The 24,821-nt window shown below is 48.4% G+C and overlaps 1 protein-coding gene across 1 annotated transcript in view; it reads right to left on the bottom strand.

Annotated features, from left to right (window-relative positions):
• LOC146768984 (zinc-binding protein A33-like) overlaps positions 1 to 24,821 on the bottom strand; it is a 233,237-nt gene that overhangs the window by 136,783 nt on the left and 71,633 nt on the right. Inside the window, exon 2 of the mRNA XM_085640582.1 lies at positions 5,217 to 5,249. Coding sequence (XP_085496708.1) covers positions 5,217 to 5,221 — 5 coding nt within the window. The 5' untranslated portion in view covers positions 5,222 to 5,249. The remainder of the gene's footprint in view (positions 1 to 5,216; positions 5,250 to 24,821) is intronic.

Raw genomic sequence — 24,821 nt, 5'->3', positions numbered from 1 at the left:
TGTGATCAGAGGGTGTTATGGGGTCTAGACTATCCCAAGCTTATGGGAAACTTGGCCCCCAACAGTTGAAAATCGCTTCATTTTGTAACTGAAATTTGAGTGGAGGCTTCTAGCTTTTGAGGCGCTGTTGGAGGCACACGCCACAAATAAATGTTGGTCCTGGGATTGGTGCACGAGAATGGGCACCTTTCGATTTGGTTCTCGGAACCCGTCCCAATTGACTTGTGGGTGCAAAGATCTGGGTGACAGCTTTTAGACACTGGTTGGGTAGCAGCCCTGCCCCTTGTCCGGCTGACCTCCTCCGGTGTGTGGCCAGCTAACCCCGCCCTGGAGGATCAGCAGCAGAGTGGGGCCTAGGTTCCTGCAGGCGCCCTAATGACGATACCCGATGGACAAAACAGGTACAGCAGCCCTGAATTTCCTGAACGCAGATAAAGGCTTGTCTCATTGGTCTTTCTTTTGAGTTTTGGTCTAGTGAATTTTGAGGTGTGTGTGAAATGAATGCTTCGCATTGGGGGTTTTAAATTACTGCACGCTTGGGTTCTGCATTTGTGTGAAAGCATTACCTCCCCAAACAGTTACTGTTCCCTGCCGTGGCCCGAGTCCTTGTTGGGCTGGGTTCCCTGCCTGTGGTTGCTTTTTCCATGTGTTTGTTCAACTACCTGACCCCCCATTGCGGTGGTAGAATTATCAGTCTGGGCCTCGTTGAAGATAGCCCATAGTTCTAATAGTGCCTCTCTCCTGTCAATTAAATTACATTATTTGTTCATGTTTTGGCACTCAATAGAGGTCCACAAGAAATCAAAACAATACAATACATAAGATACAATAATAATTCTTCTTAGCAGTTTAAAAGACTAGATTAAAAGGAAGTTCAACAATATTGAATATAAAAATCAATTCCTCCATAATAGATAACAAAAGAAATTCTCCATATGACATGGCAGTGAAGGATTATATGAAAATTACTTCATAAAGCACATCTCATAGAGTTCTCTCCCCAGATGTAGTAACAAACTTGAATCCAGATTAAGAGTGGCTAAAACAATTCAGAGAAGACTGAGACAGTAAAAGTATATTCACATTTCTTCATCATACATTTCCAATAACGTAATAAAATTCTCTCCTGACATAACAGCTGACATTATGTGCAAATTATTCTATGTGCAAACAAAGGTGCTCCGCCTCCTTCTTTAGCAGCAATCAAAAAACTAATTAAAATAGATTTATAAAACCTTTAAACAAAATTCAATACAAATTACTTTGGATGGAAAAGGAACTTTCGGGCCGCCTCTACCGGCTTAACATTATTCAATAAAAGCACTGGCCGAAGAAGGTGGCGTCGCGGAGACAATAGTGCAGGATACACAAAAAAGAGCAAGATCAAGGATTTCCTGATCACACAGATTGCAGTCTTTCCCAGTTTTCAGACCAGTGTGCAGTTAAGTCTTTTAATGGTTGCAAATTAACCTGAAATAGTATCATAAAACATCGAGAACCATGGTCCAAATTCCATATTCGTGATTTCTGGGCTATCTTTGGGCAGCTAGATAAGGTTATAGCTGCCAACTTTCTCATCATCGTGCAGTGCATAAGATCTCTTTGGTAACTAATAATAATACTTATACCGTTTAGTTGGTTTTTGAGATCAAGGGGAGAAAGCAAGGTCCCAACCTCTTCCTGAAAATCAGTGCCTAGGCAAAGTCACGTGAAAAAGAGTATTTGCCCAAGTCAGAACCAAGATTCATGATTCATACAGTCCCTCGTGGAGTCCTTTTCACTGTTCTTCAGCTGATAACCACACCAAATCACACTGGCTAGTCCTGCAACCTAATGGCTGGAGTCTGTTCCGCTGTATTAAGATTGCATAATTTGCATAAATTGCGCCCTTCCATTTTCTCTAGAAAGTCCCAATGTATCACAATAATAGACTTTACAGTGTATAACGAAGTTTGTAGGACTTTCGCCTTGAAAACGGATAGCATCTGCAAAAAGTGCTTTCACCCCATTGCATTATAAAAGGCGTTTAACCCATTTGCATGGTAGGAGGCCTTGGAGATACAAAAATCTATATGGGCTTTATCCAGTGTATTACAAGTTACAGCTTTCCCTAAATAGGGATAAGACTTTCCAATCTCCAATTTTTCTGAATCTATACTCCAGACATAGTTGTTGATCTCCCTAAACCTTTTGGTTTTTAGAACCAATATTTTGCTCTTTAATACATTGATCCTGAGATAGTGATGGGCAGTATATTGCTGAATGGATACCAACCAATTTTTCAGGCCCTTATATTTTAAATCCCAAATTGCGATATCATCAGCGTACATCAGACAGGGAGAGAGAGACGGCCCCCTATCTTTGGAGCTTCTCCCTTGGCAGCAGCAAAACAACTAGGGAGGTCTGAGACATATAAATAGAAAAGCAATGGAACCAATAGACAACCATGTTATAACCCATTTTTTGTTGGAATTATGCTGGATAATCCTCTCTCTTCCCTGAACAAAGAGCTGGCATCAAGTAGAGGAGTGCAGGGCAATTATTACTGAGAGAAGAGTGCCAAGAATTCTCAACTTTAATTTTTACCAAAGTAAAGGCCTGTCAAATTCCGTTGAAAAATCTATGAACACTACATAGGCATTAACACCTCAACTGAGGTGCATTTTCAACTATGAGGTACAACTTATAGATATTATCTAATGTGCAGTATTTTTCCTAAAGCCTGCTTCTTCCATAGGGAGGATTTTCTTCTGCACCACCCACTCAGTGAGGTGTTCCAGAATGTTCCTAGCAAATACTTTACACACTGAATCTAGAAATAGTATTTGTCAATAAATACTGAAAATGTCTAGGACCCTTTTTATGAATGGAGAGGGATTAAAATGAGTCCACAACAGGAAGTGGGGAGTAACCCCCACGGGTAACAATGAGCAAGAAGGGGTGTGACATTGGAAGCCCACAGCAAGGGATCCTTTTTGATGACGGTCATGGGGATTTCATCGTGGCCCATCGCCTGAGAGGATCGCATTCTCTTGATGATTCCCACGATCTCGCCCATAGAGGGGGTATAACCTACTGAGGGAGAAGAATGAACAACTATAGGGAAAGTAGGCAACCAGACAGAATCAGTGTTTCGGGAATAAAGATGTTCAAGATATATTCTCCAAACTGCTTCTAGAATGGGCGCCGGAAGGGACTTTGATCTGGAACCACAGCAGTCAGCAATTATTTCCCAGTACCTTTTGGTATCTTTGCTGGCAGCAGAATGCATTTTTTTCTACATTAATTAACTTGCTTCCCTCTGCTCCACTCTATTCCACTCTAAGACAATAGACTATACAACACTCTTCTCCACTGTATTGTACAACACTCCACATAACAACACTCCACTCGAAGACACGGGACTCTACAATTTGAAAAATATTTTTATTCAAATTTTTAAAAAACATTGAAATCTAACGAAAAACAAAAGTTAAAGCTTAGTTATAGTTAGTAAAACTTTGTTCCCTATTGAAATCAAACTTAAACAACACAAACTTAAAAAATTTAAAAGTTATAGTTCTAGATTTAATTTATGATTTATCCACCACCTCCAAATTATTTTAAGTAGCGTACCTCATTACACACTCTTTTCAGGTCGCTAACCATACAACACTAACTAATCAGTCAGTTCACACTTTGTTCTGTCATTTATCCATAGCCTTTCTCCTCGTTTTTTAAACATTTGCGGTCATTTACACCATGTATCTCCCTCAGTCACACCCTTGACTATTTGCCTTGTCTTCCATCTCATACCTCAAGTTTTTTCCTACCCTATGTTTTCTTTGCAGATTAGTCTGATACTTAGCCCATTCTCTAATGGGTTCCACTTTGCTCAATGACTTTCCCATATTCTTTACCGGAGTTCCCCTAACAAATTTTACTTTGTTCGGTCCCTGACCGCATGTCTCCCTCCCAGTGTTTCTATGACAGTTTATGGTTTGTTTGGTTGATGATCCCCCCCCCCCCCTCTTTCTCTCTCCCTGTGTTTCCACAACTATGTGTGCCTTGCTCTGTATCTGACCATGTGTCTCTTTCTCATTGTTCCCCGACAGTTTGTTCTTTGTTCTGTCTTTGACACTGTCTCTCAGTGTTCCCTGAAAGTTAGTGCTTTGTTCTGCCTCTGACCCAGTGTCTCTAGCAGTATTACCTGACAGTTTTTGCTTTGTTCTGTCTCTGGCCCAGTGTCTGTCTCTTGCAGTGTTCCTTGACAGTTTGTACTTTATTCTGTCTCTGATCCCATGTCAGTTTGTGCTTTGTTGGGTCTCTGGCCCAGTGTTTCGGTCTCGCAATTTTACATGACAGTTTGTGGTATGTTCTGTCTCTGATCCCATGTCAGTTTGTGCTGTGTTCTGTCTCTGACCCTGTAACTCCCCTTCAGTGCTCTCTGACAGTTTGTGTTTTTTCTGTTCCTGACCCATCTCGCTGTCAGTGATGACTGACAGTTTGTGCTTTGCTCTGTATTTGACCCTGTATCTCTCACAGTATTTCTCGACAGTTTACAATTTCTTCTAACTCTGCTCCTGGGTCTCTCTTTCAGTGTTCAGTGACAGTTTGGCTTTGTTTTGTCTTTGATCTTGTATCTCCCTCTCAGTGTTCCTTGACAGTTTGCACTTTTTTTTATAGCTCTGACCCTTTTTAATCCCCCAATTAGTGTTCCCTGACAGTTAGCACTCAGTTCTGTCTCTGATAACGTGTCTGTCAGTGTATCCTGGCAGTCTGTGCTTTGTTCTGTCCCCGATCCTGTGTCTCCCTCTCATAACTCCATGACAGTTTGTGTTTGTTTCTCTCTGATCAAGTCTCTCTTTCCCTGGTCCCTGAGAGCTTGTGCTTTAACAATGAACTTTCTTCTGTCACTGACCCCATGGCTCACTCACAGGCTCCTCCCCAATGGTTTACACGTTGTTCTGCTACTCTGCCATGGTTCCATGCTGGCAATTTGCCCTTTGGCCTGTCAATTAGTCAATATCTCCCTCCCAGTACCCTCTATGACGGTTTGTGCTTTGATTTGTCGCTTAGACCATATCTCCATCCCGGAACCCCCCTCTAACAGTTTGCACACCTATTGTTCTCTTTCTCTTCCTCTGAATGTCGCCCCTTTATCCTCTCACCTGCTGTCAAGCCCCCCTCTCATGCCTCCCAATCTCACACGCTTTGCCCTTTGACCTTCCACTTACCCCATGGCCGGCTCTATGCTGTAACTATTTAACCTGGAATTAGAAAAACAAAACTTTAATATGACTGCCAGAGTTCCAAAGTTTTGTGCATAATAAATGTTATTGGAATTTTTTCATGAGATACAAAAACATTGGCAAAACATACCATGTGATAAGAAAACAGCAATTTTTATTCTTAGCAAATTGAGATAGTCACAAAAATATCATACTCTGTTAGGATGTTCACTTATAATGGTTTTTGTGTGCTTTCAATTGTTATAACATCGACTTTTTCATGTGGTACTAAGAACAAAGCACCCAAGCACACACACCAAACTCACGTGCCTATGAGTGGGTCAATTGAAAAAAAGCATGAATGCAACGCAGGAAGTGCATACTTACACTATTCAGAACACAGGAATTTTTGGTGCAGTTGGAGTACCTATATAGCGCTGCCTAGACCAGAGGACTGGTCTCCTGGCGTTAGGAATTAAAATGTCCAGGTGTAAATCTATGGGGCGGTGGCAATACAGAGGAAGAACTAGTTACTGCAAGGAAACCAAAGTAGGACAGACTTCGACAAGCGTGTTAGGAGAGGGTGTCTAACGTCTGTCCAAGAGTGCAGGAACCAAGAGAGTCTTTCAGGGTAAGCATCATGTACGTACATGAGTTCTATTTAATATCACTGAATGTAATCCTGCCTCTGTGGATATCCTGAAGATCTGGCAAGGATTCGGTCCTCCTGACCTATGTTGGACATTTGTATATTAGTACCACTGCGAGCTGAGGAATCACCACTCAGCAGCCACTAATGATCCTGATATGGCTTTCTCCTTGAAACGCGCTTAAGGAAGAGGGAGTGGCTTCATTTCCTTATAGGTGCCTGTAGACTTGAAGGAAAATTGCCCCTCTTATGTAAATTAGCTTGTTGACACTGGATTTAATAATATCTAATACATTGAAAGGATATCTCGGCTGGAAGATTGATTCAGCAGCTTTCAGGCAACAACTAATCACTATACTTCAGATATAATATATTTGTGGATAAATTGGAGAAGACCATGAATGCCCTGAACTATAAATGTATGTGTTGTAGCAGCACTCCACAATTAAATGTAAACTTCTTTTAAAAATAAGACTAGAAATTGATCAGTAGATCTCATAGCTGTTTGTAGACACAACCTAAGTACAAATTGCTACATTTGGAAATAGTCAATGCATTAATAAGTGTAAAAATAAGAAACACTTGCAATACCAAGTGCATATTTGAGGTATAAATTTCCAGTTGCAAGAAATCCCTTATTTGGCCGCACGGAGCACATTTGGTGCTGGGGGAACGCACCACTCCCCTCTGACTATGAGTCCTGTGATTCCTATACTGATCCCCCCTCTGACTGAGTCCTGGAATTCCTATACCAGTCCTCTCCAATGCGGAGTCCTTACCGCTCCCCTCTGATGGGGAGACCTGGGTTCCAATACCGCTCCCCTCTGATGCGGAGTCCTGTGATTCCTATACTAATCCCCCCTCAGATGCGGAGTCCTGGGATTCCTATACCGCTCCCCTCCAGTGCTGAGTCCTGGGATTCCTATACCAGTTAATGTTATGTTATGTTAAAAGAATTTGTATAGCGCACGTACACTATACGGTTTCAGGGCGCTTGTAGAAGAGGTGATCTGCTGCTCTTAAAATCGTTAATTTTCATCAGAACAGAGTGAAATCCCACCACTCACACTAGCCATAACATCTCCGGATAGCACGCACTTAGTCTCTCGTATGTATCATCTGTCCTTGTCCCTCCGCCCAGTGGTGGGCACCAAGGCGTGAACATCCTGGAAACAACATTTGGGCCCAACTACCACAGATGACATATGTCGATACTGCTGTGCACAGATGCGGTATGTGTCGGGCAAATACAAGCACAAACTGTTACATTTTAAATATTTGCATAGAATATACCTCACTCCCAAGTTGATGGCTAGAATGAATCCTGCAATGTCAGACACCTGCGTAAGGTGCGGTACCATCGAGGCAGATTTTTCCCATCTTGCGTGGACCTGTCCCCCGGTACGCACATATTGAGTGGAAGTGTTTGAACGACTTTCTCTCATGGTGGAACAGGACATGTCCCCTCACCCAATGACAGCCCTAATGGGTAAAGTTAAGCACCTAAAGCGTAGCATCAGATGGTTTAGCACTATTGCTCTACTAGTGGCTAAGAGTGAGGTTTCATTACACTGGGACAGCGCACAAGCACCATCAGTGCAAGCGTGGCTCCGAGATCTCACTTATTGTGATACCATGGGTGATGTCTACGCTACGTTGTTACCGGTCACCTCACAACCCCGCGATATTTGGCAGCCCCTTAAAAATTACTTTCAATCATACCACACAGACACTTAATGGCGTCATCATTCTCCTTTGAAATATATGATGATATATTTGTTGTACAAAATCCTAGGCCTGAACCAGTCGGAGATCTCACCCTAGCTATTATTCATAGATTGTTTGGATGGAACTGTTAAATTGGATTCTATGTCAGGACCGGAGGCTCCGATTATGCCATTCTTCCTTCGCTTTATTGAACAGCAGTAAGTTTAACACAATGAAACCACAAACTACTACTCCCATGAATACACTGGGGTAAAGAACATATTCAGTCAAGTCCATCAACACTGTCCACTATGCAGCTCCACTTGGCCCCTCCTTAGTGCTTCCTCTTCCTTCGCTGCTCAGCAGCAAGATAAGTCACGTTTCTTTTCTCTCTGCGTGTGTGCTGTGTGTTTCAAGCTGTGACTTCAGTTATTGATTTTGAGGGGCTGGAGGGATTGTACATTGTTCTTGTGTGCCGTTTTTTCCCTTTTAGATTCCCCCCTGGTCGCGGGACGCTAGTGCGTACCTTACGCGACTTATTTCTCCCAGTGGCAGTGTTCTGGCCACACGAGGGCGCTGCAGTGCTTTTAGCGCTCGGCGCGTGCCAGCACAGATCATAGAGTGCTGGCGCGCCTGTCCGGTGAGAGCCTGTGCTGCCCGGTCTCCTGTGTGACGCCATGCGGGGTCTTGTACTGTCACCGTGATTGTTATACGTCCCAGTGGGGGTCCGTATCCCGTTTCTCTTTGTAAACACCCTGCGGGGTCGTAATTGCTGCGCGGAGCCGCTCTTCACAGGAGACGGCCCGTGTGAGTGAAGGGCACGAGTGTCTCCCAGGCCTTTGTCCTGCACATCTGTGAACTGGGTTCACCCATGTGGTCTGCGCTCCCTCCCAGCGGCAATAATTATAGCGCTCACCGCGCTTAAGCACCCCAGTGTTCCTGGCATATTTTGAGGCACTGCCTGCTGGTTGGGGCGAAAGTAGTTATGCAGTCCCCTGACCAGAACCAATACCAGGGAGGGGATGATGGCCTGTCTTACCTCCCGTGGGATGATTAGTTTTATCAGGCAGTTGATGACTCCATATATAACGCTGTTAACCAAGCTATGGAGCCTCTAGAGCAGCGCCATTTGGCGCACATTGCATAGGAGTGCGCGAAGTACATGCCGTAGTCTGCACCCCCTCCTGATACCCCTAAGGCTACCGGGGAGGGTCCCCCTCCTGCTAAGAGACAGTGTGGGGAAGGGGTGGATGTGGACGCGTTTGTGCGCTTGAAGCAAGCTTTTCTTGCGCAGGCCCCGGTTCCTGACCCTGTGATGCCTCAGACTGACCCCCAGTCGCCCCCCACGCATGGCTTCTCCAGATCCTGATGCCAGTGATACCACGGGCGATATGGACAAGGAGGCGGGCCCCTCCAGACCCTGGCTGCCACCCCTTCCAAGGAGGCTGGCCCTACTTCTGACATGCTGGACCCGGATGATATTGTACATCCTAGGTCTACTGACTGGGTTCCTGCTGACAAGGTGGCGAAGTATGTTGCAGGGCGTCTGCGCAAACCTATGGAGAAGGAGGCCAGAAATCAGCTCCGCGCAGAATGTCCTCACCCCTGTCTCGCCGACAAAGTCGCCCTCACCCCGGATATCGACCCTAAGATGGCGACTTTACTAGCTAAGTTCGTCAAAGACCCTAAAAAGGGTATCGACAGGTCCTGGCGTAAGTGTCAGGACAAGCACCTCGATGCCGTGGAGCCGGTCACCAAGATCTTAGACATGGCCGAGGAGGCCAAGGCATCCGGGTCCTTGATTGACCCTGAGGTGCTTTCAGTCTGAGCGCAGCCGGCGATAGTGTTCCTGGGGAATGCTAACTGCACCCTGTCCACAGAGAGGTGCAGGTCGCTCCTAATTAAGGTCAACCCTAAGCTGGGAGACCTTGCCTCTTCAGAGGTGGGGGCAGTGGCCCAAGGGGGCCTGTTTGGCGATCCGTTTGTTCAGGATTCGGGCAAATTTGTCGCCACGTTCACCTCCCTGGACAAGGCCCAGGCCAATATTCGGCGATTGTTCACCCCCCGTGTTTTCCACGGGGCTGGTCGCGGTAGGGGGACGCGCGACCGGCCGCCCTGGCTTCTCCAGCTCTGACAGAGGGAAGGCTACGGGCACGGGCAGTTCCAGGATAGCTCCTGCTTCAACACCCTCTACCCCACGAGAGGACAGAAGTTCCGTGGCCGTGGGGGTGGCAACGGACAGAACTCCGGTTTTAACAAAGGTAAGCGTCCTTTCTTCAGTGCATGTGCGAGTGGGGGGTCACTTAGCACAGTGTTTCCCGGCTTGGGCATCTCTTACGAGCGATGCATGGGTGCTGCAGACGGTGCAGAGCTTTCAGGTGGAGTGCCATGGCCATCCCCAGCAGTTGTCCAGTCCTTGGCCTCTCCTTTTCGCAGCGCGATGCAGTGCTGGTGCGCGAAGAGGTTATGGCTCTCCTTCACAAAGGCGCTATCTGTCCTGCATGGGAGCATCCTCGGGGGTTTCTCAGCAATCTGTTCCTGGTCGACAAGCCCGAAGGTGGCCGCCGGCCAGTTATAAATTTGAAGGAATTCAACAAATGGGTGGTGTACCGTCATTTCAAAATGGAAGGGATACACCTCCTCAGGGATGTTTTGCGTCCCGGCGACTGGATGGTCCGCCTGGACCTCAAAGACGCGTACCTTGCGATCCCAGTGTTTCCCCCGCATCGGCGTTTCCTCCAGTTTCTCTGGGACGGGCAGGTCTTCGAGATTACCTCCCTGCCTTTCGGTCTCTCCTCCGCTCCTTGGTGCTTCACCAAGGTCCTCCGGCCGGCGGTGGAGTTTCTCAGAGCTCGGGGCATTCGCCTGATCGTCTACCTCGACGACATGCTTTTGATGGATCAATGCCCGCGGACTCTTTCCGACCATCTACAGATGGAGGTCAACCTCCTCTAGGGACTGGGGTTTGTTATCAACGAGAAGAAGTCCCTTCTGTCCCCGGTGCAAACGGTCACGTTCCTGGGGTTCGTGGTAGATTCGGTTTTGGCGACTCTGAGCCTGCCTGCCAAGAAAATGGCGAAAATCAGGCACGGGTTGCGGCAGACCCAGGCGAAAACTCATACGTTTTTGCGTCAGCTGGCCCGTCTGGTGGGACTTCTGTCGTCTTCCATTCGGGCCATTTTTCCGGGCCCTCTACATTATCGAGCCCTTCAGCGGCTCAAGGCTCGGCACCTCCGGAGAGGCTTAACTTACTCTCAACTGGTTCCCCTCTCTGCGGAGGTGAAAGAGGAGATGACGTGGTGGCTTTTGCACATGGAGGCGTGGAATGAGCGTGCGATCTTTGGGTCGGCCCCGGAACTGGTGATAGAATCAGACGCCAACCGGTCGGGCTGTGGCGCCAGGTGCGGAGATTTCTCCACGGGTGGCGCCTGGTCGGTGCCCGAGCAGTCGTTACATATCAATTGCCTCGAGCTCCTTGCGGGCTCCTTCGCAGTGCTGGACCAAAGACAGGGTTCAGTCTTGCGTCCTCCTCAAGATGGACAATGTGTTGGGGGTCCGGTACACCAACCACCTGGAGGGTGTTCGGTCCCGCGCTTTGTCCGATCTTGACAAAGACTTTTGGAATTTTTGCCTGGACAATCAGGTTTCGGTTACGGCAGAGTACTTGCTGGGTGGGGCCAAGGAGGTAGCGGATTGGCACTCCCGACATCGGTTGGATGTCAGCATCTGGAAGCTGGATCCCCTGGTATTTGCCCAGGTAGCGGATCGTTGGGGTCTGTTTTCGGTGGACCTGTTCGCCTCTCGGCTGGATCATCAGTTGCCACGTTTCTTCAGCTGGAGGCCGGATCCACAAGCGGAGGCGACAGATGCGTTCCTGCAGGACTGGTTACCGGAGCAGGGCTATGCGTTCCCTCCATTCTCCATAATCACGCGGGTCACGGCCCATGTGCGTCGCCAGCAGGCAGAGGTGGTGCTGATCACCCCGCTGTGGAGGTCTCAAGTTTGGTTTCCAGTTCTACTGGAACTTTCCTGGGATTTTCCAATCCGACTCCCCCACTTTCCTCACGTTCTTCTGGACCCGGATCTCACACCTCATCACATGGTGTTGGACGGATCCCTGAGGCTGATGGCCTGGAGGATCTCAGGCGTCGCTGGGTGCTGCCGGGCCTTTCGGGCCACGCTGAGTCCCTCCTCTCCAAGGCATGGGTGGATAGTACTACCAAGAGATACCGCTCCGCCTGGAATAGATGGCGTAATTGGTGTCTGCGACGGAGTGTGGCTCCCGTGGGCGTAGATGTAGTGCATATTCTCAACTTTTTGGCTGAGCTGGCGGAGCAAGGTTTGGCATATCGCTCTATTAACACCTTCCGTTCAGCGATTTCTGCGTGTCACGCGCCCGTCTTGGGGTCCCTGGTGGGGGAACATCCTTTGGTATGTCGACTGCTCTGGGGCATCCGCCTCTCCCTCCCTCTGGAACCACGTTATTCGCACCTGTGGGATGTGAATATGGTCTTGAACCTTTTCCTGTCATGGCAGCCTAATAGGTTCTGGTCACTTAAGGAGCTTTCTGCGAAATTGGCAATGCTCTTGTGTTTGGTGTCGTTTAGACGGGTGTGTGATGTGCGGGCCATGGATATTACTGCCAGAGTTTTTTCTCCTGAGGGTGTGATGTTCACAATTAGCAGGCGTACGAAATGTCATACTAGGGTAATTTCCTACCCGGCGTTCAGAGAATCCCTGAAACTGTATGTGGTGCAGTGCCTCCGTGCTTATGAGGAGTTGACAGAAGAGGTTCGCCCTCCGGGTGAATGACAATTATTGATTGCTCTCCGAAAACCCTTTAAGGTTATTTCCTCTCCGACCATAGCACGTTGGGTCATGCAGGAGGCAGAGATTGATACCAAAAAGTTTGATGCTCATTCTGCACGGGGTGCTATGGCCTCGAAGGCGTTTTCACTGGGTGCACGGCTTGAGGATCTCATGCGTGCAGCGGACTGGTCTTCGGATTCCACCTTTAAGCGGTTTTACTTCAAGCCAGTTATGGATGTGGCTCAGCTAGTGGTGGATAAGCTTTAAACTGGCATAATCGGAGCCTCCGGTCCTGACATAGAATGGGAATTTGCCTAGCTGTAGTACAGGGTAAGTTCTGATTCTATTAAGGACACGGAGGCGAGGATTATCCCTCCCGGACGTCTGCCGGACTTGTGGACCCTCCCCGTTCTGGAGTTAGTAAATCCTCTTGGGGCTATGTTCTGTGACATTTGTCGTTTGGTGCTGCCGTCTTGCTTAAGTTTTGATTTACATGCGTAGTCATGCAGCCTTGATGCTGATATTGCGGACATTGGTTCTGTCCTTGGTGCTAATGTTGCCTGTTTTTGCAGGACATGATGGTTCCAAAGAGGACGCGTGAGGTTCCTGTTCAAGCTGTTCGCAACGAAGAAAGAGGAAGAGGAAGAGGAAGCACTAAGGAGGGATCAAGTGGAGCTGCATAGTGGACAGTGTTGATGGACTTGACTGAATTTGTTCTTCTACCCCAGTAGTAGTTTGTGGTTTCATTGTATTAAACTTGCTGCTGTTCAATAAAGCGAAGGAAGAATGGCATAATCCTCGCCTCCACGTCCTTAATAGAATCAGAACTTACCCTGCACTACAGCTAGGCAAATTCCCATTAGCGGACTAATAGATACGTGATGCATGCTCACTATAAATAGGACATACGAGATTGCTCCATGGGTTTTGAGTTGTAATGCTTAGATCTATAATGCATTTATGAACGGTAACTTGACAACGGAATAATTGGATACTTTGCGCAGCGTTGGGTTACTGGAAGGGTTTTAAGAGCCACCGGTTAGGATCAGCTCTGTTTTATCAGGATTTAATTTCAATTGATTTTTATTCATCCAATTGCGGATGTTTAACATAGTGGTCTGAAAATTCAAAATGGAGGCTGGAGTATTATCAATGGTGAAGATCATCTGCATAGTTGAAGATGCACACCTTGCCTTCCCCCAAGGACTAAATGAGGGGAAGGAGATACAGATCGAACAGGTGTGGAGACAGGGAGGAACCTTGCGGGACCTCACAAGTTAGTTTAACTCTTGGAGCCGTGTATTGGAAAAGACGGACAGATTGTGAGCGATTGTCTAAAAAGGACGTCAGCCATTGGAGGACTTTTCCCTGAAACCCTGGGTCTCCGATACAGTCCACTAAAATTTTATGTTTCGACCTTGTCAAAGGCCATCGAGGAGCACTAATGCCTGGGTGGTGCCTTTATCAGTCTCCTTCTTTATTTCATCCAGTACACTCAAGATTACCATCTCAGTAGAGTGGGAGGGGCAAAAGCCTGCTTGGCGCGGAAGTAAGAAGTGGGATTGTTCTATAAAGGAGCAAAGGCAGTTAGCCACATAGGCTTCTAGCACTTTCGCCAGGTAAGGAAGTAATGAAATGGGGCAGTAGATCGAGGGGACTGAAAGATCTGCACCAGTTGTCTTAATCAGTGGGACTATCACAGCTTCCTTGAAGAATCTGGGGACAAAACCCTGATTAAGGAGTGTTATAGCCGGCTCGGGACATGCTAGGAAGATTTTCCCTAAAATATGTGGGGGAACTGTCAGCTGGAGAGCCTGATTTTACTTTGGTTAAAAGGTCCGGAAAGGATTCTTTACTAATAACTGGAAACTGATGTAACGAGTGAGTATTACTGGGTGTCACATCATGATTATCAGAGGGTGGGTCATCCAGAATGCTAGCTTTGATGGAACTGATTTTATCGATGAAGAAGGTATTCAGGAAATCACACAATGCCTGGCTGGGGTATGGTTTAGTAGTGATTCTGTCTGGATTGGACTGCTCATTCACAATCTCAAATATATCTTTAGATTTATTTGTAGAATTGAGAATCTTGTTCGAAAAATGGGCTATTTTAGTTTGTAGAATGGACTTTTTATATTGCTTTGTTTGAATTTGAAAGATATATTTTTTATCAGGGCTGTAATTCCGTCTCAAAGTACGTTCAGCCCGACAGAGCCAATTTTGAGTATTCAAACCATCAGAGAACGACCCCTGGGCATCATGACACCTGACCATTTTAACTTTCCTCAGGGAGGCAAAGGTGTTACTGGCAGCTGGTAGCCAGGATCTAATGTTTTCTTCACTTAGATTAATAGAGGACTGATATGTGGGTGCAGAGGATTTCAACGAGTTACAGAAAGCACTGATATTAATATGGTTCCAGGGCCGTGTCATCAGATGCTTTTTAACAGAGGGTTTGGTTATGATCAAATTATTAAGAGAGAAGGTCAAGAGAAAATTATCAGACCAGGTGCAAGGGGATACCGTCAGATTGGACACAGTAAGATTGGTGGTCCAAATTTGGTCAAGAAGATGACCTTTTATATGAGTGGGCATTGTGACATGTTATATGAAATTCAGCCTGTCAAGGAGGTCGGTCATTTCTGTTGAGTATGGGTCACCCCGGATTACCAGGTGGGACATTTGTTCTGCCAATAGTTGGGGGAAGAGTGGCATGTTGTGAAGGGGTCTATACTGCAATACACAAGTCAAGGGGGTAAGAGGGGAGTCAAATTTAATGGCTAGGTGTAGGAGAGTAGGGTCTGCTATCCTATGGTCACCCCAAATTTTTGCTTTTTGCTTCACTGGTTTTTGACATATTGAGGCTGTGGGCCTGCCAATCAGACCCCCAGCCTGCTGTTCTCTCTACTAAATTAAAACTATGCACCCTAGGTGCATAACCAATTGGAAGTGGATCACCCTGTCAGCCCCTGTACCAGTGTACACTAGGTACCCAGGGCATTGGTGTACCCAAGGCCTGCCAGGGGCTGCAGCATGTATTATGCCACCCCAGGCTTGGCCTAACAATCTGACACAACTGGCTGATCACTCAGCTGGGGTAAGTTGGTGTAATCACCTCTTACTTAGGTGTAGTATACCTATACCTAACCTTAAATGGGACACCTGGTAACCTATAAGTCACTCCTATGGCAGGCCTTAACAATCCTGAAGGCAGAGTGCTTGGTTCCATGTGAGATGGTGCTCTGGCATGAGCTGAGCCTGTCTGCAGTGGTCGGAACAACTTCCTTCTACTGTTTCCAGATATCGTCATACCATATACTCTTAAGTGCATTATGAACCTCGCGGTTAAATGCTATCTTTGGTTTGGCTTTATCAAAACATGTCGAGTAAGGTGTCATACGAATTGGAATACTAACCCCTCGCCAATTCTGGCGACGGGGTTAGCATTCCACCCTCCTAGAGGGACACGACATGTACAGTGCCTGAAACCCGGGTAAAATCAGACATAGCCTCAGCTCCACAAAATGGATGCTGCCACCACAGACACAAGTCTGCCCTCCTGCTGCTGGGAGTCCTTCCAGCTTGGGAGGTGTGGACAAAGGGTTTCCTGCCAGGGGAGGTGCATGCACCACCCCAGACAGGATTTTGTGTATTGGTCAGGTAGGGCTTGAAAGAAACCAGACATGCCTGTGGCTCACAAGGAGCCTCGGTGCATATGCCAGTTCAAACCGGTCCTGGGGCACACCAGTCCCGGGCCTGGGGCGAGCTGGACAAAGGATGGGGGGTGTAACCACCCCCCTTCCTGGTCCCACCCATAGGGAGGGACCTAGCAGGTAGTCCGGCCCCTAGAATCCGAATAAAGGTAGGAGCTGTGTCCTAAGACTTCAGACATCCTGGAATCAACTTGAAACTAAGAAGAAGACGGGAACTTCGACATTCTGCTGCACAGAAGACTGAAGAAAATCTCCCCTGTGGTCAGGGAGTGACCACCTTGCTAACGCAAGCACCATCCAGCGAATCACCGTCTGCTTTGCCGCCGCCTCCCGCCGGAGCCCGAGCCCAGAGACTGACAAGACCTGGACCTCCAGACCTCTCACCGCCCGATCCACAGTCCCTGAAAAGAGGAGACCCGTGGAGGCACCGAGACACGTGGAGCCAGCCATCTTGGAACGACTACGACAAGCTGACAAGTGCAACAACCGAGGCTCCCTCCAAGTTGTGCTTTGGGTCCTGAGAAGCCCAACCCTCGAGCAGCATCTGCACCAAAGGTGAGCCCTCCAGCATCTCCACGATCTGCGTGGGGCCCTTCTGCATTTTGCCACTCGACGCGCCTAACCGGTTGCTGGCCCGCTGGCTAGTGGCCATCTTGGCGACGAAATCTACGACAAACACCGCTGGTCTGGTTGCTCCAGACTGGCCCTTGCTCCCCTCCAAAGGAGCAATCCCTCTGACCTTGCTGGTCAGAACCAACAGCTGATTTCCGAATCCTCCTACAATTGCTTTTGCCAAGGCTTGTTTGCTTCGATCAAGTCGCCGACACCGCCGACAGCGAGAGCCTGCGTGGGACAGCTCGTGAGCCGACTCCTGGACGTCGTCGACCTTCAGGGACCACGTGGCTGCGGAGACAAGCTACCCCTCATCACCTGTTTGCACCCGACATCGCCTGGTACCCACCTGGTGCCACGCTGGTCACTGGCTAGTGACTGTGAACACTGTCCCCTCTGCTTACAGGTCTTCAACATCTCCGATCCACTCTTGGATCCACCGCATCTCTCCCGGACCGACCGCCTGCAGCATCTTTGTCCCAGGCTCAACGGAACAGATAGAAGAAACCCGACGCACTTTGAGGCCTATGCACCCGCTTCCTGTGGGTGAGGTAAAGCTGGCACTCCTGTGCCCAAGTGTAGTATTACATCTCTAGTGCCTGTGTTCCAAATCTTAAGTTCCTAGGTCATCCGGAAGATTCCTTTTGCAGTAACTTTGTACTTTTTACGCACCCATTGAAACCTATGGGAGCACGCGTGTGACTATTTGCTCTGCACACGCCACCCGTGGACCTCCTGGTCACTAACTGACGTTAGCTCCTTGTAGGCCCAGCGATTCTAGAGGCCCTAGGCCTTTTCCCTTTTCTGTTCGTGGTACTTATACCACTATTTTAGTATATGGTTCGAGTGGCCACCAGGGCCTATCCATATAAAGTGCAACTTCTGTGTATTCTGTGATAATCTTGTTTGACGATTTGTGCTCCTGTGCTCATAAAGAGACTAGGGGTTACTTTGAGAAATAAATACATATATATTTTGAATATATATCTGTGTGGTGTCCTTTCATTGGTATAAAAGGGGGTTACTATTGGTAAAACAGCTTGCTTAACACGCTTCACGAGTTTAGCCTCAAAGACTGCTTAGCCTACGCTACCACTAGGGCAGCTAGTCCGAAAAGGTTGACTTACAACCACACCATAAGGGTTGCTTGGCATGGTACAAGGTGGTCACTAGAACTAGTGAACAGCATATACCAGGCCAACTTCTCACATTGGTGAGCAGCGGTTGGATTTGAGCTTGCTGTGTTTTACCATTGTAATCTCTTGGTTACCAATTGAAAGATCACATAGGTACCTGTAGGTACATATAAAACAAGATTAGATATACATAAGTTCTACTGAACTTAGTTGTTGTAGAGCAAAGGGAGTAGCACACCCTGACTACAACTACTAGATAGGTTTAGTAGGTAAACCCAAGTGTAGGTAGATTGCAACACATCCACCCACACTTAAGAGCAATGGCCGGGGCAGAGGGGTCCACTGTACCCATCTCTGTTGAGAGTGACCCCCAGAGGGCACCATCCAGCTTTGCTACCCTTAATCAGAATGAGCTCAGGCATTTGGCAACTCTTAGAGGCCTTAAACAGCCCAAGAACCCAAACTCTGCTGAGCTCAGAGAGCTCTTACAGAATGATGAGAATCAGAGAGCACTCAAGAAAGCTTCCCAGTTAGCCCCCTTAGGGACAGGAACAGGAGGCCCCCCTTCTAAAGATGCCACTGAAGTACCCCTTCCCAATAGTCACCCCTTAGATGGGATGCCTACCACAGAGGATGAGAGTGAAAAGGATACTGACAGTAGTGAGGATGAAGGGAGAACTAGCCCAGTGCCAAGTGTTATACTTGGCCCAGCTAAACCAAGGCTATTGGGGACTGACAGTGGGTTCAACCCACTGGATCTCCCCAGTGGACTTAACACAGGGCTGGGAAGGCAAAGGAATCGCTCAGGTGACTCCAATGCTTCCCATGGCTCTAGAGGCTCTCAAGGTCACTCCAGGAGAAGGATGACCACCCCTCAGAGGAGGGAACATGAGGCCAAGATGCAAGAGGCCCAGCTGAGGATCAGGAAGCAGGAGCTAGAAGTAGCCCTGATGGAAGAGAAACTCAGCAAGGCTAGACAGCATAAAGAGAGTGGGTCTATACCCACTGGTGGCAGCATTGTCCCTAAGGACAAAGATAGGGTTTTCGACAATAGAAACCTGTCTAAGGTTGTGCCCCCCTACAAAAGTGGGGATGACATCCACAAGTGGATAACTGCTCTTGAGAGAGCCTGCAAAGTACAGCAGGTTCCTGAAGATCAGTGGGCAGCAATCCTCTGGCTCTCCTTTGAAGGAAGAGGCAGAGACAGACTCCTCACTGTTAGAGAAGAGGATGTCAGAAACTACAGAGTCCTGAAGAGTGTTCTAGTTGATGGGTTAGGCTTAACCACTGAGCAGTACAGGTTAATGTTCAGAGACACCCAAAAGACACAGACTCAGGACTGGTCTGAATACATTGAATGTGCCACTAAGGCTTTGGAGGGTTGGTTGCTGGGAAGTAAGGTATCTGATTTTACAGGATTGTATAATTTGATGATGAGAGAACAGATTTTAAATAACTGTCAAAACCAGCAACTGCATCAACACTTGGTTGACTCTGATCTGACCTCTCCCCAAGAATTGGGAAAGAAGGCAGACAAATGGGTCAGAACCAGGGTTAAGCAAAAGAACCAGAACCAGGGCCAAGGGGGTGATCAGAAGAAAACAGACCAAAAGGGTGGAGATCAGAAACCTAAAGACCAGAAGTCTTCAACAGGGCCCCAAACTACTGCTAAGGAGGGTGGGTCCCAACAGTCCAAAAAGAAGAAAGAAGGTCAAAAGAAACCCTGGTGCAATCATTGCAAGAATACAACTCACTGGACTAGTGATTGCAAAAAGGGTGGAGCCCCCAACACTGTTGCCCCTAAGGCACCTGCTCCCAGTACTACTGTTAGCAGTGTTGGTCCCCAGACAAAGGGTGTAGTGGGAATCACTATGGGAACTGAAGGAGATTCTGACTTAGACAGAACCCTTACACAGGCAGTCTTGATCTGTGATGGGGACATTGATTTGTCCCTGACTGTGAGCCCCAGTAACCTGGGCAAGTACAGACAGACTCCTTTAATTAATGACAAAGTGGCTCAAGCCTACAGGGACACATGTGCCAGTGTCACTATGGTGACACCAGGCTTTGTGGATCCTGGACAGTACATACCAGGTGAGAACTACCTGGTGACCAATGCCAGCAATGCCACTACTTCACATAGTGTGGCAGTTGTTAACTTCTCATGGGGAGGGGTAACTGGCCTCAAAAGGGTTGTGGTTAGTGCAGACCTCCCAGTAGAATGTTTGTTGGGCAATGACCTAGAGAGTTCTCTATGGTCAGAAGTGGAGTACAGGACTCATGCAGAGATGTTAGGTATATCATCACATGTCCTTGCTGTAACCAGGTCACAGGCCAAAAAGTGCCTCACTGAACCTCAGGTCTTGGATCCTGGAACAATGGACCAAGTACCTACCAAGAAGAAGAACAGGAGGGTCAAGGCTGTGCCTTCCCCCCTGCCTCAGAGTGATGATCAGCCTTCCCAGGAAGCTGATCTAGAGGACCCTGAAGGAACTGTCCCTGAAGAGCTTGAACCTGATCAGGTTGAGTTTCTGGGGACAGGGGGACCTTCAAGGGCTGACTTGAGGCAGGCTCAGTTATCCTGTCCCTCTCTTGAACCCCTCAGACAGCTGGCTGCTGCTGAGGCTGCTGGGAATGCTCAAGGTACCCATAAAGTATATTGGGATGAAGGGCTCCTTTATTCAGAGGCTAGAGACCCCAAGCCTGGTGCAACCAGGAGGTTGGTTATACCTCTGCAATTTAGGGGCTTCCTCCTTACCTTGGCCCATGATATTCCTTTAGCAGGACACCTAGGCCAGAACAAGACCTGGGACAGACTTGTCCCTCACTTTCACTGGCCTCATATGAATGAAGATACAAAGGAGTTTTGTCGCTCCTGTGTTACCTGCCAAGCCAGTGGCAAATCAGGTGGCACAACAAAGGCCCCCCTGATACCACTACCTGTGGTGGGGGTCCCCTTTGAAAGAGTGGGAATAGACATAGTGGGTCCCATGGCTCCTCCCACTGCATCTGGGCACAGATTTATACTGGTGGTAGTGGATCATGCCACCAGGTATCCAGAGGCAATTCCCCTTAGGACCACTACAGCTCCTGTTGTGGCCAGGGCCCTGCTGGGAGTATTCTCCAGAGTGGGGTTTCCTAAGGAGGTAGTATCTGACAGAGGTACCCACTTTATGTCAGGATACTTGACAGCTATGTGGAAGGAATGTGGTGTCAACTACAAGTTCACCACCCCTTATCACCCACAATGCAATGGGCTTGTTGAGAGATTCAACAAGACCCTAAAGGGTATGATCAAAGGATTACCTGAAAAGCTCAGGCGAAGATGGGATATCCTTCTACCCTGCCTTCTGTTTGCTTACAGAGAGGTCCCACAAAAAGGAGTTGGCTACAGCCCCTTTGAATTGTTGTTTGGGCACCCTGTGAGAGGCCCACTGTGTTTGGTGAAGGAAGGATGGGAGTTACCTCTCAAAAAGCCTAAGCTAGACATAGTGGACTATGTACTTGGTCTCCGCTCCAGGATGGCTGAGTATATGGAGAAGGCATCTAAAAACCTTGAGGCAAGCCAGGCCTTACAGAAAGCTTGGCATGACCAAAAGGCTGTCTTGGTTGAGTATCAGCCAGGACAGAAGGTATGGGTGTTGGAGCCAGTGGCCCCAGCAGCACTCCAAGACAAATGGTCTGGACCCCATACAATCCTGGAAAAGAAGGGAGAGGTCACCTACTTGGTGGACCTAGGAACTCCCAGGAGTCCCCACAGGGTACTCCATGTTAACAGGCTTAAAGCATATGTTGACAGGGCAGACATGGGCTTGCTCATGGCTACAGATGAGGGACAGGAGGAAGAGAGTGACCCTCTCCCAGACCTGTTGTCTCAGAACCCTGAAGATGGCTCAGTTGAAGGAGTGACCCTTGGAGGCAACCTCACTGCCCGTCAGCAGACTGAATGTAGACAGGTTCTACAATCATTTTCACATATGTTTTCCTTGATACCTAGTCAAACTGACTGGTGTACCCATGTTGTGGACACTGGTGACAGTCTGCCTGTAAAGAACAAACTTTACAGACAACCTGACCACGTCAGGGACTGTATAAAGGCTGAGGTACATAAAATGCTGGAATTAGGTGTCATTGAACCCTCAGAGAGCCCCTGGGCTAGCCCAGTGGTTCTGGTCCCCAAACCTCACACCAAAGATGGCAAGAGAGAGATGAGGTTCTGTGTGGACTACAGAGGACTCAATGCTGTCACCAGGACAGATGCACACCCTATTCCAAGGGCAGATGAGCTCATAGACAAACTAGCTTCTGCAAAGTTTTTGAGCACATTTGACTTGACAGCTGGCTATTGGCAAATCAGATTAGCTGAGGAGTCTAAGGCCAAAACAGCATTCTCAACCCCAGGTGGGCATTATCAGTTTGTGGTGATGCCCTTTGGTCTGAAGAATGCACCTGCCACCTTCCAAAGGCTGGTGAACCAAGTCCTTACTGGGTTGGATGACTTTTGCGCAGCATATCTTGATGACATTGCTGTCTTTAGTTCCACCTGGGAGGATCACCTGATCCACCTGAAGAAGGCTCTTGAGGCTCTGCAAAGGGCAGGCCTCACTATCAAGGCTACCAAGTGCCAGATAGGGCAGAGTAAGGTTGTGTATTTGGGCCACCTTGTAGGTGGGGGCCAAGTTCAACCACTGGAGAGTAAGATACAGTCCATCAAGGATTGGTCCCCTCCAACCACCCAGACTCAAGTTCGAGCTTTCTTGGGCTTGACTGGGTATTACAGGAAGTTTGTTAAGAACTATGGGTCCATTGTGACTCCTCTTAATGATCTGACATCCAAGAAGATGCCCAAAAAGGTTCAGTGGACAGTAAGCTGTCAAAAGGCATTTGATGACCTGAAGGAGGCCATGTGCTCTGCACCTATCCTGAAAAGTCCTGACTACTCCAAAGAGTTTATTGTCCAAACAGATGCTTCTGAGTTGGGTGTGGGAGCTGTGCTGTCACAACTTAATGTAGATGGTCAAGACCAACCCATTGCTTTTATTAGCAGAAGGTTGACCCCCAGAGAGAAGAATTGGTCAGCTATTGAGAGGGAGGCCTTTGCTGTGGTGTGGGCCCTGAAGAAGCTGAGGCCATACTTGTTTGGCACTCACTTCAAGATTCAGACCGACCATAAGCCCCTCTTGTGGCTAAATCAGATGAAGGGTGAAAACCCCAAACTGCTTAGGTGGTCCATTTCCCTACAGGGGATGGACTTTACAGTGGAGCACCGGCCAGGTACTGACCATGGGAATGCAGATGGTCTCTCCAGGTACTTCCACTTAGGACATGAAGACGAGACTGGTCAAGGCTAGTTTAATGTCCCAGCGTTTGGGGGGGGGTTGTGTAGGAGAGTAGGGTCTGCTATCCTATGGTCACCCCAAATTTTTGCTTTTTGCTTCACTGGTTTTTGACATATTGAGGCTGTGGGCCTGCCAATCAGACCCCCAGCCTGCTGTTCTCTCTACTAAATTAAAACTATGCACCCTAGGTGCATAACCAATTGGAAGTGGATCACCCTGTCAGCCCCTGTACCAGTGTACACTAGGTACCCAGGGCATTGGTGTACCCAAGGCCTGCCAGGGGCTGCAGCATGTATTATGCCACCCCAGGCTTGGCCTAACAATCTGACACAACTGGCTGATCACTCAGCTGGGGTAAGTTGGTGTAATCACCTCTTACTTAGGTGTAGTATACCTATACCTAACCTTAAATGGGACACCTGGTAACCTATAAGTCACTCCTATGGCAGGCCTTAACAATCCTGAAGGCAGAGTGCTTGGTTCCATGTGAGATGGTGCTCTGGCATGAGCTGAGCCTGTCTGCAGTGGTCGGAACAACTTCCTTCTACTGTTTCCAGATATCGTCATACCATATACTCTTAAGTGCATTATGAACCTCGCGGTTAAATGCTATCTTTGGTTTGGCTTTATCAAAACATGTCGAGTAAGGTGTCATACGAATTGGAATACTAACCCCTCGCCAATTCTGGCGACGGGGTTAGCATTCCACCCTCCTAGAGGGACACGACATGTACAGTGCCTGAAACCCGGGTAAAATCAGACATAGCCTCAGCTCCACAAAATGGATGCTGCCACCACAGACACAAGTCTGCCCTCCTGCTGCTGGGAGTCCTTCCAGCTTGGGAGGTGTGGACAAAGGGTTTCCTGCCAGGGGAGGTGCATGCACCACCCCAGACAGGATTTTGTGTATTGGTCAGGTAGGGCTTGAAAGAAACCAGACATGCCTGTGGCTCACAAGGAGCCTCGGTGCATATGCCAGTTCAAACCGGTCCTGGGGCACACCAGTCCCGGGCCTGGGGCGAGCTGGACAAAGGATGGGGGGTGTAACCACCCCCCTTCCTGGTCCCACCCATAGGGAGGGACCTAGCAGGTAGTCCGGCCCCTAGAATCCGAATAAAGGTAGGAGCTGTGTCCTAAGACTTCAGACATCCTGGAATCAACTTGAAACTAAGAAGAAGACGGGAACTTCGACATTCTGCTGCACAGAAGACTGAAGAAAATCTCCCCTGTGGTCAGGGAGTGACCACCTTGCTAACGCAAGCACCATCCAGCGAATCACCGTCTGCTTTGCCGCCGCCTCCCGCCGGAGCCCGAGCCCAGAGACTGACAAGACCTGGACCTCCAGACCTCTCACCGCCCGATCCACAGTCCCTGAAAAGAGGAGACCCGTGGAGGCACCGAGACACGTGGAGCCAGCCATCTTGGAACGACTACGACAAGCTGACAAGTGCAACAACCGAGGCTCCCTCCAAGTTGTGCTTTGGGTCCTGAGAAGCCCAACCCTCGAGCAGCATCTGCACCAAAGGTGAGCCCTCCAGCATCTCCACGATCTGCGTGGGGCCCTTCTGCATTTTGCCACTCGACGCGCCTAACCGGTTGCTGGCCCGCTGGCTAGTGGCCATCTTGGCGACGAAATCTACGAC

The sequence above is a fragment of the Triturus cristatus genome, unplaced genomic scaffold (genome assembly GCF_964204655.1).
Source record: "Triturus cristatus unplaced genomic scaffold, aTriCri1.1 SCAFFOLD_160, whole genome shotgun sequence".
Classification (NCBI taxonomy): Eukaryota; Metazoa; Chordata; class Amphibia; order Caudata; family Salamandridae; genus Triturus; species Triturus cristatus.
Note: the sequence above shows the minus strand (reverse complement) of the source record. Positions and strands in the feature narration are given on the sequence as shown.